Genomic DNA, 17,684 nt, shown 5'->3' with positions numbered 1-17,684 from the left:
GGAGGGTCAGAGAAAAAGAGGAAGACCCCCATCAAGATGGATTGGCCAAGTGGCAGCATCTATGGGCTCAAGCGTGGCAACAATAGTGAGGTTTGCCCAGGATCGGGCAGTGTTTCATTCTGCTGTGCATAAATATGAGTCAGTACTGACTCGATAGCATCTAACAATAACAACAGATACCTGAGTCAAGAGAAACTTACAGCCTGATGTCTGAGTCATGGACCAATGGACTTTGGTGCCATGCTGTTGGATCAGCACTGGACTGCAAATCACAAGGTCAGCAGTTCAAACCCACCAGCTACTCCTCAGAAACTCTATACAGGGTAGCTATGTGTAGGAACCAACTAGATAACACTTGGAAACAACAACAACAGCACACATATGTATTCCATTTCCTTGATAAGTCTGGACAACACTTAACAAAACATCAGCTCTTTCCTGAAGAATTCTGCACTACTTAATTACACCATGTCAAAATAACAGAGTTGCTATCCTCAAGGGAGTTAAACTGTGATCCTTTTCAATGTTCCTTGAGTTTGGGGGACAAAATGAAGTAGGAAGAGGCAAGATCAAGACTGTAGTGTGGATGAGGTAAGGTTTTCCAACAAAATTCTCAGAGGAAAGCCCTTGCTACTCTCAAAGAATGAGTAGATGCATTTCCCTGGTTCATTTTGCCTCACCTTCTGCTCAACTACACAGTTTTCAATTTTTTAAAAACTTTGTGATCACCTTATATACTTAAAGAAAACCTTGGGATTGTTGTTGTTAAGAGCTGTCAAATTGATTCCAACTCATAGTGACCTATATAGGGCTTCCAAGGAGCTACTGGTAAGTTTGAACCACAGACCTTATAGTTCAAACCAACCTGTGGTCCAGTGCTTTATCGTACAGCACCACACAAGGACTGATGTCCCATGAAACAGTCACTATAACTTTCTGTGCTGACCTCTCTGCCTAGAATTGTTCTTGCCCAGCAGCTGTCCTCTGAAGCCACTATTTAGATTAGACCTTCTTTTTCTTGGCCCCCTCACGAGACAAAGACAAGTATATTAGTAAGATAATGTGTCTGATTGCAGAGACATGTTTAAACACTTTATTTGGAATTAACCCATGAATGTACGTATATCTCAGGTTTATTTTATTGTTAAGCCATCTAGCTAGTTTGACTCATAACAATCCTGTACAGGGTTTCTTAAGAGTGACTGGTGGTTAGCAGTTCAGTGAGTAGAATATGATATATATACATAGAGAAAGAGTGTGTCCTTGTATGGCACTATGGGCTATGCACTGGACTTCTAACCATAGGGTCAGCGGTTCAAACTCATCGGCCACTCCTTGGAAACCCTATACAGGTTTTCTATGAGTCAGAACGGACTTGATGCCACGTAACAATAACTATATATATGTGAATTATGAGTTGGGCTGTTAATCACAAGGTCAGCAGTCTGAATCTACCAGGAGAAATATGAGGCTTTCTGCTTTCATAAAGATTCTGCTCCTGCAAAGATTTTTCTTTCCCTTAGCAGGATGTCTACTATGGATTTCTTCTAGACAGCTTAAGTGAATTAAAGAAAATGATCTTTTATATGTATTTACCTTTGAAACCCTATACAGGGTCTCTATAAGTCAGAACCAACTGGATAACACACAACCACCACTATCACTATATATACATGCATACATATGTATATAGATACACACACACACACATGCATATCCAAAAATCCACTGCCAGCAAGTCAATTATGACTCATTGTTAGATGCCATCAAGATGATTCCAACTCATAACAACCTCATACAAAACAGTATGGAAACATTGACCAGTTCTGCGTCCATCATCACAATTGTTATGTTTGAGCCCATTCTGTTGCCACTGTGTCAATCCGTCTAATTGGGGGTTTCCTGTTTTTTGCTTACTCTTCACTTTACCAGGCATAATGTCCTTTTCCAGGGACTGGTCCTTCCTGATAATATGTCCAAAGTATGAGAGACAAAGTCTCACCATCCTGGCCTCTAAGGAGCATTCTGGCTGTGCTTCTTCCAACACAGATTTGTTTGTTCTGGCTGTTCATGTTGTTGTTGTTAGGTATTGTCAAGTCACTTCCACCTCACAGTGACCTATGTACAACAGAATGAAACACTGGCAGTTCATGGTACTTTTAATATATTTCTCCAACACAGTGATTCATATGCGTTGATTCTTCTATGGTCTGCCTTATTTACTGTCCAGTTTTCATATGCATATGAGTCAAACTGTTATCTTTTCTCTTTTATGCTTTATGAGGTTTTGTGCAGCAGATTTGCCTAATGCAATATGTCATGTGTTACCTTGACTGATACTTCCATGAATATTGATTGTGGATCCAATCAAAATGAAGTCTTTGACAACTTCAATCTTTTCCCTGTTTATCATGATGTTGCTTATTGATCCAGTTGCAAGGATTATTGCTTTCTTTACATTGAGGTGTAATCAATACTGAAAGATGTAGTCTTTGATCTTCATAAGTAAGCATTTTAAGTCTTCTTCACTTTCAGCAAGCAAGAGTGTACGTTTTGCACATTGCAGCTTGTTAATGACCCTTCCTCCAATCCTGATACCATATTTTCCTTCATATGGTGATGCTTCTCAGATTAGTTGCTCAGCATACAGATTGAATAAGTATGATGAAAGGAACACACCTTTCCTGATTATAAACCATTTAATATCCCCTTGTTTTATTTGAATGACTGCTTTTAGTCTATATGTAGGTTCTGCATGAGTACAACTAAGTTTTCTGGAATCCCTAGTTTTTTGCAATGTTATCTCTAATTTGCTCCAATCCACACAGCGAATGTCTTTGCATAATCAAAAAACCATTGTTGGAGTGTAACTGTGCTTCATAATATTTTTAATGACTGATTTTCTGGTTCACAAGACTTTTTTCTGAGGCTTCTCTTGTTGTTGTTAAGTACCAGGAAGTCTGTTCTGACTCATAGTGACCATGCACAGGGTTTCCGAGGCTATAAATCTTTACAGGAGCAAAAAGCCTCATTTTTCTCCCTCAGAATGGCTGGTAGTTTCAAACTGCTGACCTTGAGGTTAGTGGCCTGATTCGTAACCACACCAGGTTTCTCTGGATAGCCTAAAATCAACAAACTTTCCATAGCAGCAAACCTAGTTGACCGTTTGCACTACCTATCTTTCCTCCAGGCTCAATTATCCTTCAAAGTGAGGATGGCAAGGCTTCGTTTTTATGTACTTTGGATATGTTTACAGGAAGGACTGTTTTTTGGTGTTCTCTGCTCTCAGCAAGATCCATCTCATGTCAGTAATGATATCCCTCGTTCCAAGTCCCCTTCTAAATCCAGCTTGAATTCCTGGCATCTCTCTGTCAGTGCAGTGCTGCGACAGTTTGTGAATTATCTTCACACAGCAAAATTTTACATGTGTGTGATATTAATGATATTGTTTGATAATTTTCCCTTCCTTTCTTGGGAATGGTCACAAATATGGATTTCTTCCTTTCAGTTGATTGTCTTCCAAATTTCTTGGCATCAATTGGTTGAAACATTTTTATTGAATTGCGTCTTGGACCCTTGTTTTTCACCAACACCATTAGTACAGCTTGGATTTCTTTTTTCATTACCATTGGTTCTTGATCGTATGCTTCCTCCTGAAATGGCTGAACACTGACCAATTTTATTTGGTCAGTGACTATATACAGTGACTATATACATCAACTCTGTATATTCCTTCCATCTTCTTGTGATGCTTCTTGCATGGGTTCAATATTGAATGGCGCTAGTAAGTTACATAGGTAAAAGTGAACCCAAGACTTTATAGCTTGAAAGAGTGTATCTCAACTGCATCCCCATACCTGACATTTTAGTTCTTTCACAGATATTCTGGTTTGGAACCACTTAGCTGTGAACAATAGCTCTGTTTGGTGGGAATGTTGATTGGTGGAGACAGTGTACTGCTGTACAAACTAGTAGCTCCAATATATTTTTAACTTTTTATTGTGAATTGCATGAAGGTTTATGGACAAGATCATAAGTTTTACATTCAACAAACCATTCACTTTGTTTTATCTCAGTGAGTGCAATCCCCTCCATGTAACAGCAGTTATCTTGCCTCCTCCCTGTGGTTCCTATTACCATTCCACCAATCTTTCCTTCCTTCCCTTCTATATTATGCCTTAGGTAAATGTTGCTCTTTTGATTTTGAATAATTTACCGTTCCATGTTAAGCATAACTCAGTAGTATTGCTGTCCCCACTATACACCTATCAACTGCTTGGTTGAAAATTAAGCCATAAGCATGAATTACTTCCCAGAGTTGAAGGGCTGGCAGTCTCAATTTCCTCCCATCTCTTTCTGATCACTAAGCCTGATCTTTTTTTTTTAATTAATAGTTTCTTTTTTTCACATTTTCCTCCTACTCTCTCCAGAACCCTCTAATATGATCCTTTTGAGAGATGTTGGTAGTGGTAGCCAGGTGCTGTCTAGTTCTAGTCTAAGAGTCATAGAGTCTGATGTTCAGACATCCCAGTAGTCCATTAGACTAACTGATTCCAAGCATCTTCAATTCTCTTCATTTTTCTTTGTTCTGTACATGGAGAAAACAATAGGTGCACCTTTTGTTGTTGTTAAAGTGCTGTCGCGTCTTCCAACCCATAAGGACCCAACATAGGGTTTCCGACGAGTGACTGATGAACTCGAACCAAAACCTTGCAGTTCAAACTGACTTTGCTGACCAGCTGCACCTTAGATGACCACTAACTAATGAGCTTTTAAGATCCCAGACACTACTCCCTAATAGCATATAGAACATTGTCTTTCTGGACTGTTATGCCAATTGACCATGGTGTCCCCTTAGACTATGGTCCTGAGCCCGAGGCCCAGTAACTCATTGCCTTAAGATGTTTGATAATATAAAAAAAATGTTCATCATTTTGTCTACTGCATGCTCCACCACATTCGTAATTGTATTTGCAGGAAAGGTAAATACCCATGTCCAAATATCCCTTTTCAAACTGTTGTATATTTGTGAGTATACTGCCAGTCTTTCTGCCATACCCACTTAGCCTGTGTCTCTGTCCATGTAGTGTAATTACCTGCAAACCATTGTTATTCTAAGGTTGTGCATATATTATTATCGACCAACATTTACATGCACAATTAATTTAGATTTCATTTACCTACTTACTATTGTTGTTGTTTTTAAGGGCTATTGATTAAGTCACAACCCATCGTGACCCTGTATAGAGTTTCCAAAAAGCAGCTGGTGAGCTTGAACTGCCAAATCTGCCATTCAAACTGACTTTGCTTTCCAGCTCATTAGCCCACAGCACCACACCGGAACTCTTATTTTACTATTGGTTAATTAAAAAATGTTAACATGTAAAATTTTAGTCCCTGTCAACTATCTTATTTTTATTATGTGTTCCATGTCTAATTTTTCCTCATTATTTTCACAGTTTTAAGTGTTACCAGAATGTGATGTTTTACTTGTCATTCTTTTCTTTTTTTGTCTACAGTAAGCTTTGCCTTCAGCCTTTTCATTGGCCTAAGTTTTATTTTATATTATTTCTGTTGTAATAATCATTATAATTTTAAAAAATGATAAATTGCATTTACCTCCAGCTAATCCATGAGAAAATGATCAAGAGTTTTCCTCAAAAATACAAAGCTTTTGATTTTGAATGATTGACTTTTGCATCATGAGCATACCTTATTAGTGTTGTTGTCCCCTAAATTGTGTTCATGAGGAAGCTGTACCTGGATGAAGAGGCAGTTGTTCGAACAGAACATGGGACCACTGAATGGTTTAAAATTAAGAAAGGTGTGCCACAAGGTTGTATTCTTTCACCATACTTATTCAACCTGTATGCTGAGCAAATCATCAGAGAAGCTGGGTTATATGAAGAAAAACATGGCATCAGGATTGGAGGAAAAGACTCATTAACAACATGTGATATACAGATGATACAACCTTGCTTGCTGAAAGTGAAGAGAACTTAAAACATTTACTGATGAAGATCAAAGAGCACAGCCTTTAGTATGGATTGCATCTCAATGTAAAGAAAACAAAAGTCCTCACTGAACCAATAAACAACATTCTTATCAATGGAGAAAAGATTGAAGTTGTCAAAGACTTTATTCTTCTTGGATCAACTATCAACACTCACAGAAGCAGCAGTCAAGAAATCAGATGATGGATTGCATTAGGCAAATCTGCTGCACAAGATCTTTTTAAAGTGTTGAAGAGCAAAGATGTAAGCTTGAGGACTAAGGTGTGCCTAACTCAAGCCATGGTATTTTCAATAACCTCATATGCATGCAAAAGCTGGACAGTGAATAAGGAAGATTGGAGAAGAATTTATGCTTTTGAGTTATGGCGTTGGAGGAGAATATTGAAAGTGCCATGGGCTGCCAAAAGAACCAATAGATAAATTTTGGAAGAAGTACAGTCAGAGTGCTCCTTGGAGTCCAGGATGGCCAGTTTCGCCTCTCCTACTTCAGACATATTGAGAGGAAGGACCAGTCGCTGGAGAAGGTGGAGGGTCAGAGAAAAAGAGGAGGACCCCAACGAGATGGAGTAGCCTAGTGGCGGCATCGATGGACTCAAGCGTGGCAACAGCAGTGAGGTTGGTCCAGGATTGGACAGCATTTTGTTCTGCTATGCATAAAGTCACTATGAGTCGGTACTGACTCGATGGCACCTAGCAACAAAAACTATTTGGCTGAAAATTGGGCCACAAAGGTGAGTTCTTTTCCTAATCTTTATGGTGGTGGAGAACCATAGTTTGAGGTTCATCCAGTCTCTTTCTGGTCAGTAAACCTGTCTCTTTTTAATAGTAAATCTGAGGGTTTTTTCTACATATTCCCTTAGTCCATTGGACTAATTGCTTCCAAGCATCTTCAAACACCATCACTCTTCTTTCTTATGCACATAGAACTACAAATACCTGCACCTTAGATAGTTCATAAACTTTTAAGATTCCAGATGCTACTCACCAAAATAGGGTATAAAACATTGTCTTTGTGGACTATGTTATGCCAACTGACCATGCTGTCCCTTGAAACTATGCTTCTGATCCCAAAGTCTGGCAACTCATTGCCTTAACATGTTTGATAATATCTAAAGAATTTTAATCATTGTGCTTGGTATATGTTCGACCACGTTCATAGTTGTATTGTAGAAAAATAAATATCCATGTACAAATATCCTCTTTCAAACCCTTCTGTTGGTGGGTATGCTCACTCTTCCTCCCATACCCATTCTGTTGGTGTCTCTGTCCAGGTATCTACCTGCATAGCACTGTTGTTCTAAGATAGAGTATATATTACTGTTTACCTCTACTCTTTTAATCTTTGCATACCTCCCTGTGTCTTCACATGTCTTCATCATTCTTCTGTCAACCTCCTTCTTCTTGTATATTCCCCTTACTCTTCTTGCATATGTCCCTCCCTGTCACCTGAAATAATATGTGTCTATCCTGTTGTTGTTGTTATGTGCCGTGAAGTCGGTTCCGACTCATAGCGACCCTGTACAGAGTTTCCGAGGCTGTAAATCTTTACGGGAGCAAAAGCCTCATCTTTCTCCCGCGGAACGGCTGGCAGTTTCGAACTGCTGACCTTGTGAAAACTCTCTCTTCCACCCCTGGTAACCACCAAAAAATGTTTCTTTAAGTATGAAAACCTTTTCTTTAGTTCTTATAATAGTGGTTTCATATAATATTTGTCCTTGTATGACTGACAAATTTCACTCAGCATAACGTCCTCCAGGTTCATGTGTTTTTTCTCAGATTCATCATTGTTTTTTAATGTTGCATAGTGTTCCATTGTGGCTATGTACTAAAGTTTGTTTATCCATTCTTCCATTGATGGTTGTTTTGACTGTCTCCATCCTTTTGTTATTGTGAATAGTGCTGTAATGAACATTGGTATGCATATATCTACTCATGTTCTGGCTCTTATTTCTTGTAGATATAAGCTAAGTAGAGGGATTGCTGGGTCATATGGTATTTCTATTTCCAATTTTCTGAGGAAGAACCATACTGTTTTCCACAGTGGTTGAACCATTTCACTGTTCTAGCAGCAATGTATGAGAGTCCTAGTCGCTGCATTGTTTGTGACAGCAAACAACATATTTAGACATAACTCAACAAAGCTGAAAACACCTAAATGTTAATGAAGGAAGTCATTAAATAAGTTACAAAGAATTATATCTTATTATACACAACAGAATATTGACATCATAAAACTATCAAATTACTGTGCATCTAATTTTATCAAGAGACGTAGAAGAAATATTGCTATGTGCACCATATCAAACATAGAACAATTTGTGTATATATATATATATAAATGTGTGTGTGTGTATGAAGGGCCTTCAAAAAGCTTGTAGAAATATGCAATGAAAAGACAATGGAACTTTTCAATGAACTTTTTGAATTCCTTTGTTTCATATCACATGTATGGAATCTTAGTGGCACTGTAGAATAAGCACTGGACTACTAAACACAAGGTTGGAAGTGTAAACCCACCAGGTGTTCCACAGAGAAAGATGAGACTGTCTGCTCAGTATTTCTATCTAGGGTCACTGTGAATTGGGTTCAACTCTATGGCAGTGGGCTTGGTTTGGGTGTACTATTTAAACATATATGTGTATATCATTTCAGGTGGGATGCATAGGAAATTATTAACAGCTATTATCCTCCTGGGAGAGCGACAAAAGTAGGAGACTTTGATTTTTCATTTTATAATTCTCGTTGTGGAATTTAGTTTCATGATTTACAAAAGAGAGATAGAAAAGAGTTAAAGTTCTACCTGTATGGGAAAACACGGATTTTGGTTTTCACACATGAGCTGACAGTCAATTCCTTTCCAAAATGCAGATTTACTGGTACTCTGAGGTGTGAATGCAATGTCATGATCAATGTATTGTCCCCACACCATTAGGAGATCAGAATATTGGTTATCTTCTGTGACATCCTTGTTTGAAACTTGAATAACTTGTCTTGTCACTTCACGAACCTAAGTAAGACAAAATCAGTTTGTCATGATAACAAAAAGTCATATTATAAGCAAAAAAAAAGGACACTTTGGGAAAATAAATTTGATGTTGTGGCTCTTGTTTTCAGAACTTATGGCAAACTTAGAGAAGATCTATCCTTTGTAATTATAGTGAAATGATAGTGAGTTTTGAAGACAGGCAAGCTGGGTTTCAATCACTGTTATCCCTCTTATTTGTGTTAAATTTAACTTCTGTGAGCCTTAGTTTTCTCCTCTATAAATGAATATAAAAGTTTGTTTTCTCAAGGTTGTGGGAACTGAATAAAGTCATTCAGAAAACATCTGATCCTTATTATGATGTAAAACATGACTTAGAGTAAGGAACAGCAAGCCCAGTGGTTCAAGCTTTGAACCACAGAGGATTTTTCCCTAGGCCTTGTAATCTAATGGAGTTTGCGCTGATGGATTTGGAAATTGTTTAGAGATAGTGACTTTTTTTTCCTTCCATTTTTCTTTTCTTCCCTTTTGAAGTAGGATGCCTCTGCTGTTGTTGTTGTTGAGTGCTGTTGAGTAGGTTACAACCTATTGTGACCTTGTATAGGATTTCTGAGGAGCAGCTGGTGATCTGGAATTCCTAATCTTGCAGTTCAAACCAGCTTTACAATCCAGCGCATTAACCTACAGCGCCACACCAGGACTCCTAAATTACTTGCAACATTCCATTAATAAATTGTTGTTGTTGTTAAGTGCCATTGAGTCAGTTACAACTCATAGAGACCCTGTATAGGGTTTCCAAGGAGAGACTAGTTAGTTTGAACTGTCAACCTTGAGGTTCAAACCAACTTTGCAGTTCAGTGCATTATCCCGCTCCAGGTAACTGTAGGCACCTATAGTTTTGCCCTATTATTCTAATCCTGTCCAACATTCATGTTTTGGATTGTAGATAATTTGTTTCTGCTATCAGATTCAGATGAGAAGAATTTTGTCCCAGGCTAGATTATAATCAGAATCTCACCAGTATGTAATTTAGAAAATTCAGATTATGAGATTCAGGTATTTTGCGTTGATGAGATTTACACGAGGTTTGGGACTGACTTTGAGTTGATGAAGTTTTGGTTTAAGACTTCTTGGGGACTTCATAACAGGGTTACTTTTGCATGTAGTGAAGATAGGAATTTGGATGGACCAGTAGGCAGACTGTGATAAGCAGAATATTGTACCGACTATATATGTCCACCCTCAAATCTGTGAATATATATATAAGATTATATAGCAAAACGGACTACACATATGCTATCATGTTAAGAATCTTGAGCTGGAAAAATTATCCTGAACTAGCTAAGCGGGTCCAAACTAACCACAAAGGCTTTTAATCACTGAAAATATTCGTGGCTCTGATCAAAGTGAGATTTGACTATGGGAGAAAGGCTCAGAGAGATGTAACATTGCTGGCTTTGAAGATAGAAGAGGTCAGGAGTCAAGAAATGTGGAAGATAGAAAAAAAGCAAGAAAGTCTTCTTCCCTAGAGTTCACATAAGTAATGCAGATTTACTAACCCCTTAATTTTAGCTTGCTGTTGTTAAGTGCTTTTGAGTCTGTTCTGACTCTGAATAGAGTTTCCAAGGAGCAGTTGGTAGGTTTGAACTGCCAACTTTGTGCTACACAGTCCAGTGCTGACCCTATAACACCACACAGAGTCCTTTTCTTTTTTTTTTTTTTAACTGTAGACTCATATCGGATTTCTGACCTACAGAATTTTCAGGTGCTATTTGTATTATTTTAAGAACTAAAACTGTGATTTGTTACAGCAGCAATAGGAAACAAATGCATTTCACATTTAAAAATTCTTAAACTCTGATTTTTCTAAATAATTATATAATTTAGTACAAATATGGTTTCACAGAATCATAGTTTTCACAATGCTTTTGTTGTTAAGCACCATTGAGTCGATTACGACTCATAGCCACCCTGTATAGGGTTTCTGAGGAGCAACTGGTGGGTTTGAACTGCCAACCTAGTGATGCACAATCCAGTGCTGATCCTACAGCGCCACACCAACAGTCTCTCAGGAGTTCAACTGGTCTAGTGTCCAACTAAAGATAGGTGCAGTGTTATTGCCCCATTGTACAGATGATCCAAATGAGATTAACAAAGGGTAAGTGAATTGCAGAAATTTAAAAGTTAAGATGAACTGGATATACTTGACCCTTTACTTATGAAAATAATGCAATGTCGTCAGTGTCTCTCTTCTCCCCACTAGTTTTTTCTAATTCTACAAACACACGGTCCTCTCATTAAAAATATAGCTGTTTTTTGCCATCCATACAAGAGGGCAGTTACTAAAAGAATAAAACTTTACTCAGTCTTGAGACATTTTCTTGATCATTGATATTCTTACTAAAGAGCCATTTGGAAAAATTGCTTAAATAACTTTGTTCATTTTCATAGGAGAACTTCGTGTATAATTCACAGTTTATTCGACCAGATTATGATTTCTAATATTGAACTTTGGAGGGTGAACAGAGTATCAACTGGTTTATTTCTTTTTAAAAAGCCATGAGAAAAAAAAAAGTAATATAAAAAGAAACACAGGTCTGGATAACCCTCTCTATCTAAGTTTTTAATTGAAATAAGTAATCAAATTGTAACAAAATGATCCATTATTCTGCCAAGCTGACTTGGTTAGATATACATCTGCTTAGTAAACAAACTCTTCTTTGGGAATAAAGGCATAATCATAATTTTTACATAAATGAGTGAATTAACTAATTGGTATATACCTTTGTACCTAGTATTATACTTAATGAATAAGGAATTTTTTAAAAAACACAAGTGATTGGAAAGAGCAAAGACTTTAGAGTTAGGTGAACCTTAATTTAAATCTACATTGTTCCTCTCACTAATTGAGTGACTTTAATCTTCAGAATTCTCAGTTGCTAAGCTATAATTAGAGAAAATGATACCTACCTCATAGGAATGTTGTGAAGATCAAAAGAAATTATAAAAAGCACTTGAAGCAGAGTCTGGCATATTGATCAAGGTTTCAGTTAAAGTTTAGTTACCTCCAAAATTATAGGAGGTTTGCTAGCATTATGGAAAACTAATTTTGAGCCAATTTAAGTAGCATCTTGTTATACAAACCAGCGGCAGTGAGAACCCATTGTATAGGAAGTTGTGATTCCAGCCTTTGGGCTGGCTGATTCCATCTTCGTAAACTGGAGGAAGCCATCTTGCCAGGGCTGTGTTGGCAGCTCCCCATCTAGGATGGTCTCTGTGGGGAACAAATGTGTGCCAGGTTTCAGTTCAGGAGGAAGGAAGATAAGAAGCAGCAAGTCCTAAACCTAAACCTGCTGCAAATTGTTCTAAAGGAAAATAAATGGGGATAGTTTCTCTGATGCCCTTGCTTTAAATAAATAGTCTTTAACTAGGGTGCACATGCCTGGTAACTCTGGAAGAGTTTCTTAGTAGTATAGGACAGATAGTTGCAAGACAATTTATTTTCAGTGCCTCACATTTTATATACACTCTTTTCAAAACTCTAGAATTCACTTATTTTTAAGTGACCTGCCAGTTGAATCCTCTTTTACCTCTTTATATTTCCAATAGTCATTCCCCTACTTTACTCTTTTTTTCTGGAAAGGCATAGCTCACACTTACCTTAAAGAATGTACAATGAAGCACTGCTCTGGAGGATAAAAATTTCTTGGACTCCAAACAAAGGAATTATTTTAAATATTGTTGTATCTAAGCATCTTTTAATCAAGGCATCATAAATCCACCTTAGGGCTTCATGTCTTTCCCTGTCATATATATTTTGTGTTAAGGATAATGTGTCTGCTAGAAATGGGCTACTTGTAAGGCTGCTGAAATATTCTAAATTCAGAAGTGAGATGGTTGTCAAGGAAACATTTATTAATACATTTATTTTGATTTAAAATGAATTCAGACGTTTTCTGAGGGGAAGTAAGTCATATATGATTGATTGATTTGACAATGAGGATGGACTCTACCAATTAATTTAAATAGGAATGTTTTCTCTAAATAGAATGATTTCCTATTTCATTCTATTTTTCAAAATATATTTTACAAAAATATATTAAAAGTGCATGGTATGGCAAAGATGAGTTTAGTAATATTTTAAACTTTACTATTTCCAATTATATTGTGTTAAATAAGATGTCTCTAAGTGAAAAAGGGAGTCCTGGTGTGGCGCTGTGGGTTAATGCATCAGACTGCAAAGTCGTTTTAACTACAAGGTCAGTGGTTCAAGCTCATCAGCTGCTACTTGGAAACCCTATAGAGGGTTCACTATGGGTCAGAATTGATGCAACAGCACTTAACAACAACAACAAGTATAAAAGAGGAAGTGATAATTGACAATCTTTTTATATTTCATTGCCTTGTTGAGCTTTTTGGGAATATTTCCAGAAATTGAATAAATGAAAGACTAATGACTGGCAGTGAATTCTTTTGACAGTCAATTGCTTTTCAATATTTGTTTCTAAAAAAGTAAAAGAGAAACCTGATTGTTGCTGATAGGTCAGTAAAATAATTTAAATAATAACTCATATTACAATAATTTTCTTATATATTGCAGAAGAAACTTTGAGAACTGGGTTACAATGGTAGAAAATAACTTCCTTCCCTTCCCTGTTATATATTTGGATAAAAGCATATACATCTACAAATGCGAAAAAATAAGCATGGAAATGCTGTTGTACTCTGTATCATTTTACAAAAAAAAAAGTAGTCATATAATTTGCAATCAAAATTATAATACTTTTGAGAAAAAAGTAAATAATTACATTGTCTATAAATAGGAACTTAGACAACCCAGGCAGGATGCATGGTCACTTAGTCAATTAGTAATTTTTAGCCAATTCATTCTAGAGCTAAAAGAAACACTCACATCATCTTCATTTATATACTGATTCCCAAGGAAATTGTTTCTGTCTTTAGTTTCTTATCAACATTTATCACATTTATGATGATTTGATGTTCTACTAAGTTATAATAATAGCTGACTCTTAAATAAAATAACACTTTTCTAAATAGGAAATTCAATTCAAACAATATAAACTTGTAAAATATACAAAACAAAAATATAACTATGTTATTGTTAAGTGCCATAGAGTCAATTCCAAGCCATAGCCAACCTGTATAGGGTTTCCGAGGGACAGTTGGTGGGTTTGAACTAGCCTTGTGGTTCACATTCCAGTACTGATCATACATTGCCACACCAGGAGTCCATAAGTAACTATAGCATAGTGGGTATATGATGGGTTGCTAACATCAAGGTCAACAGTTTGAACCTAACAATTGCTCCATGGGAAAAAGATGAGGCTTTCTGCTCCTGTAAAGATTCACAGCCTCAGAAACCTCTATACGGGGTCACTATGAGTCAGAACTGACTCGACAGCATACAACCACCACCACCATATATAAAATGGAGTCTTTGGAATCCTTGTGTGGCGGGTTAACGCGCCAGACTCCAAAGCAGTTAGAACTGCAAGGTCGGCCATTCAAGCTAACCAGCTGCTCCTCGGAAACCCTATACAGGGTCGCTATGGGTTGGGATCAACGGCACTTAACAACAAAAACAACAACAGAGAATAAACACTGGACTGCTAACCACAAGGTCAGTAGTTCAAACCAATAGCCATTCCTCAGAAATCCTATACAGAGTCACTATGTGTCAAAACTGACTTGAGGGCACTTAATAACAACATGCATAAAATAAAATATAATTAAATATATTAAATAAAATTATATCGAGCATATATAATTTATATCAAGGAGCTCTGGTAGTGTAGTGGTTACGAATGGGGCTGCAAACCTTAAGGTCAGCAGTTCAAAACTACCAGCTGTTCCAGGAAAAAGATGAGGCTTTCTGCTCCGGTAAAGATTTACAGCCTCGGAAATCCTGTACAGGATCGCTATGAGTCGGAACTGACTCCACGGCACATAATAACAACAATATAATTTATATTATATACACATAAAATTTGGGTAGAGTAAAGCTGAAGAAATGTGCAAAAAGAGAAATTAAAAGATTTTCAACCCTAAAATGTACTATACTAGGAAAAATATATAGGGAAATTAGAATGAAAATAAAAGTTCAAAGATCAAAATAAACGGAATTTTTTCTGTTAGAGGAAAACTCCTCATTTTTTAATGGATACAAAATTATTATGGTATTCATATTACCTTGGCATTTGCAAATGATTTGACCAATTTTATTTTACATCTGAATATTTAAAATATTCTGGAAAGCATAATTTTTGTATCTAAATTAAAATTTTAGATGTCAACTTTAAAACTTTTGTGTGGGGATTCCATCATTCCCAACAGTTTCCTAAGGAGGACTTTAAGAAGATGACAGACAGATAGACAGACAGACAGATAGATAAGACAGACAGATGCTGTTGTTGTCAAGTGCCATTGAGTCTGTCCTGACTTAAAGCTATACTGTGTAGGATTCTTGAAGAACAGCTGGTAAGTTTGAATCACCGACCATGTGGTTCAAATCAACCTTGTGTTGCAGTGATTATCCTACAGCGCCACACCAGAGTAGATAGATAGATAGATAGATAGATAGATAGATAGATAGATAGATAGATAGACAGATAGATAGACATTGTTGTTGATAAGTGTTGTGGAGTTAGTTCCGACTCATAGTCACTCTGTTTAGGGTTTCCAAGGAGTGGCTGGTGAGTTTGAACCGCTGACTTTGTGGTTCAAACCAACGTTGTGGTCTAGTGCATGATCCCACAGGGCTACACCAGGAATCCGAATAAATAGATATGAATGCTAGATCCTTGATAGGCCCCAAGAAGTTTAGGATGAAGCATAAGGAGATACCCAACAGTTGAGTCTAGATAGCTTCTTTTGTAAAGTCAGCTAACCCTTCTACATATGTAATTTTCTGAGAAACATGTCATGCTGCTAAAACCTTCTATTCGTTTTGTACATAATTATAATGAACAGGTACTGTAGTAGTTAACAGAAATACAATAATGAATACGATAGTCTCTATCCTCATGGCTAATGCTCAAATAAAGTGTACAGAAAATAATCAGCTAAATATGCAGATCTGTTACATACTCATTCCCACTGCCATCAAGTTGGTCCTGTCTCATAATGACCCTGTATGGGTTTTGAGGCTGTAAATCTTTATGGGATCAGAAAGCCTGGTGTTTCTCCTGAGAAGTAGTGAGTATGTATGAACTGTGCTCAGCAGTCTAGTGTTTATCCTATAGTGCCACCAGGACTTTTTGATATGCTATGTGTTGTTGTTTGTTGTTAAGTGCCATTGAGTCAGTTCCGACCCATAGCGACCCTGTATAGGGTTTCCAAGGAGATGCTGGTGAGCTTGAACCACAAACCTTGCAGTTCATATGGCTTTGCAGTCAGTTCAAAATCATAGATAGCTACCCTGTATAGGGTTACAGAGGAGGAGTTGGTGAGTTTGAACTGCTGACCTTGCATTCCAGTGCATTATCCCACAGTGCCAACCATTGAGTTGGTACCCACTCATAGCAACCCAATGCACAACAGAACGAAACACTATCTGGTCTTGGGCCAACCTCACAAGTGTTGCTATGCTTGAGCCTATCGCTTCCACCACTGTTCCAATCCATCTCATTGGTAGTCTTCCTCTTTTTCTCTGACCCTCCATTTTAACAAACATCCTTCTTCAGGGACTGGTCCCTCCTAATAATATGCCCAAAGCATGATAGATGAAGTCTGACCATCCTGGCTTCCAAGGAGCACTCTGGCTGAACTTCTTCCAACACAGATCTGTTTGTACTTTTGGTAGTCCATGGTACTTTCAATATTCTCTTCCAACACCATAACTCAAATGCATCAATTAGTCTGTGGTCTTCCTTATTCACTGTCCAAATTTCACATATTTATGAGCTTATTGAAAACACCATGGCTTGGGTCAGGTGCGCTTTAGTCCTCAAACTGTCTTTGTAAGCAGATGGTCTTGGGCAAAAGTTTGGATAAAATTTGATGTGGACAATGTGACTATCTGGGAAGAGGACAAATTAGTTAGGAGAAGTAAGTGTCAAGGAACTGAGGGAGACTAGCAAAAGACCTCTCATGCTACTGTTCCAGGAGTCCTGGTGTGGTGCTGTAGGACAATCACTGGACTGACTAACTACAAGGCTGTTATTGTTGTTGTTAAGTGCTGTCAAGTCGATTCTGACCTATAGCAACCCTGTATAGGGTTCCCAAGGGGCAGATGGTGAACTTGAACCACCGACCTTGCATATGAAACGACTTTGCAGTCTGATACATTAACCTATAGCGCCACACCAGGACTCCAAGGTAAGTAGTTCAAACCCATCATCACTCCTCAAAAACGCTATACAGGGTTGCTGTGAGTAAGAACCAACTCTATGGCACTTAACAACAACAATTCCAGATATTTTGCCCCTGGAATAATTTGATATATAGGTTGAATTTCATGGAAAATGTCTCCCATACAAAAATGCTAGGTGTGGTAAGTAGAAGTCCAAAAAGGGAGATTAACTAGACTTCACATTTATTTCTCTGGAGATTGTTCCAGCTATAGTTGTCTTCAAATTTACATAACATTTCATCCATCTACTCAACTAATTGACAAATGCTTGAGAAAACATAACTATGCTTTCTAACATATTTGATACATGAAACAC

At 37.4% G+C, this 17,684-nt stretch overlaps 1 protein-coding gene across 2 annotated transcripts in view; it reads right to left on the bottom strand.

Moving 5' to 3' along the window:
- The window catches only part of TPO (thyroid peroxidase), a 214,629-nt gene that overhangs the window by 134,998 nt on the left and 61,947 nt on the right, over positions 1 to 17,684 (bottom strand). For both annotated transcript variants that reach the window (XM_006863961.1, XM_006863962.1), the window contains exons 5-6: positions 12,142 to 12,271; positions 8,815 to 9,021 (exon numbers count right to left, since the gene is read on the bottom strand). In XM_006863961.1, coding sequence (XP_006864023.1) covers positions 8,815 to 9,021; positions 12,142 to 12,271 — 337 coding nt within the window. The remainder of the gene's footprint in view (positions 1 to 8,814; positions 9,022 to 12,141; positions 12,272 to 17,684) is intronic.

This window comes from Chrysochloris asiatica, unplaced genomic scaffold (genome assembly GCF_000296735.1).
Source record: "Chrysochloris asiatica unplaced genomic scaffold, ChrAsi1.0 scaffold00058, whole genome shotgun sequence".
Lineage (NCBI taxonomy): Eukaryota > Metazoa > Chordata > Mammalia > Afrosoricida > Chrysochloridae > Chrysochloris > Chrysochloris asiatica.
Note: the sequence above shows the minus strand (reverse complement) of the source record. Positions and strands in the feature narration are given on the sequence as shown.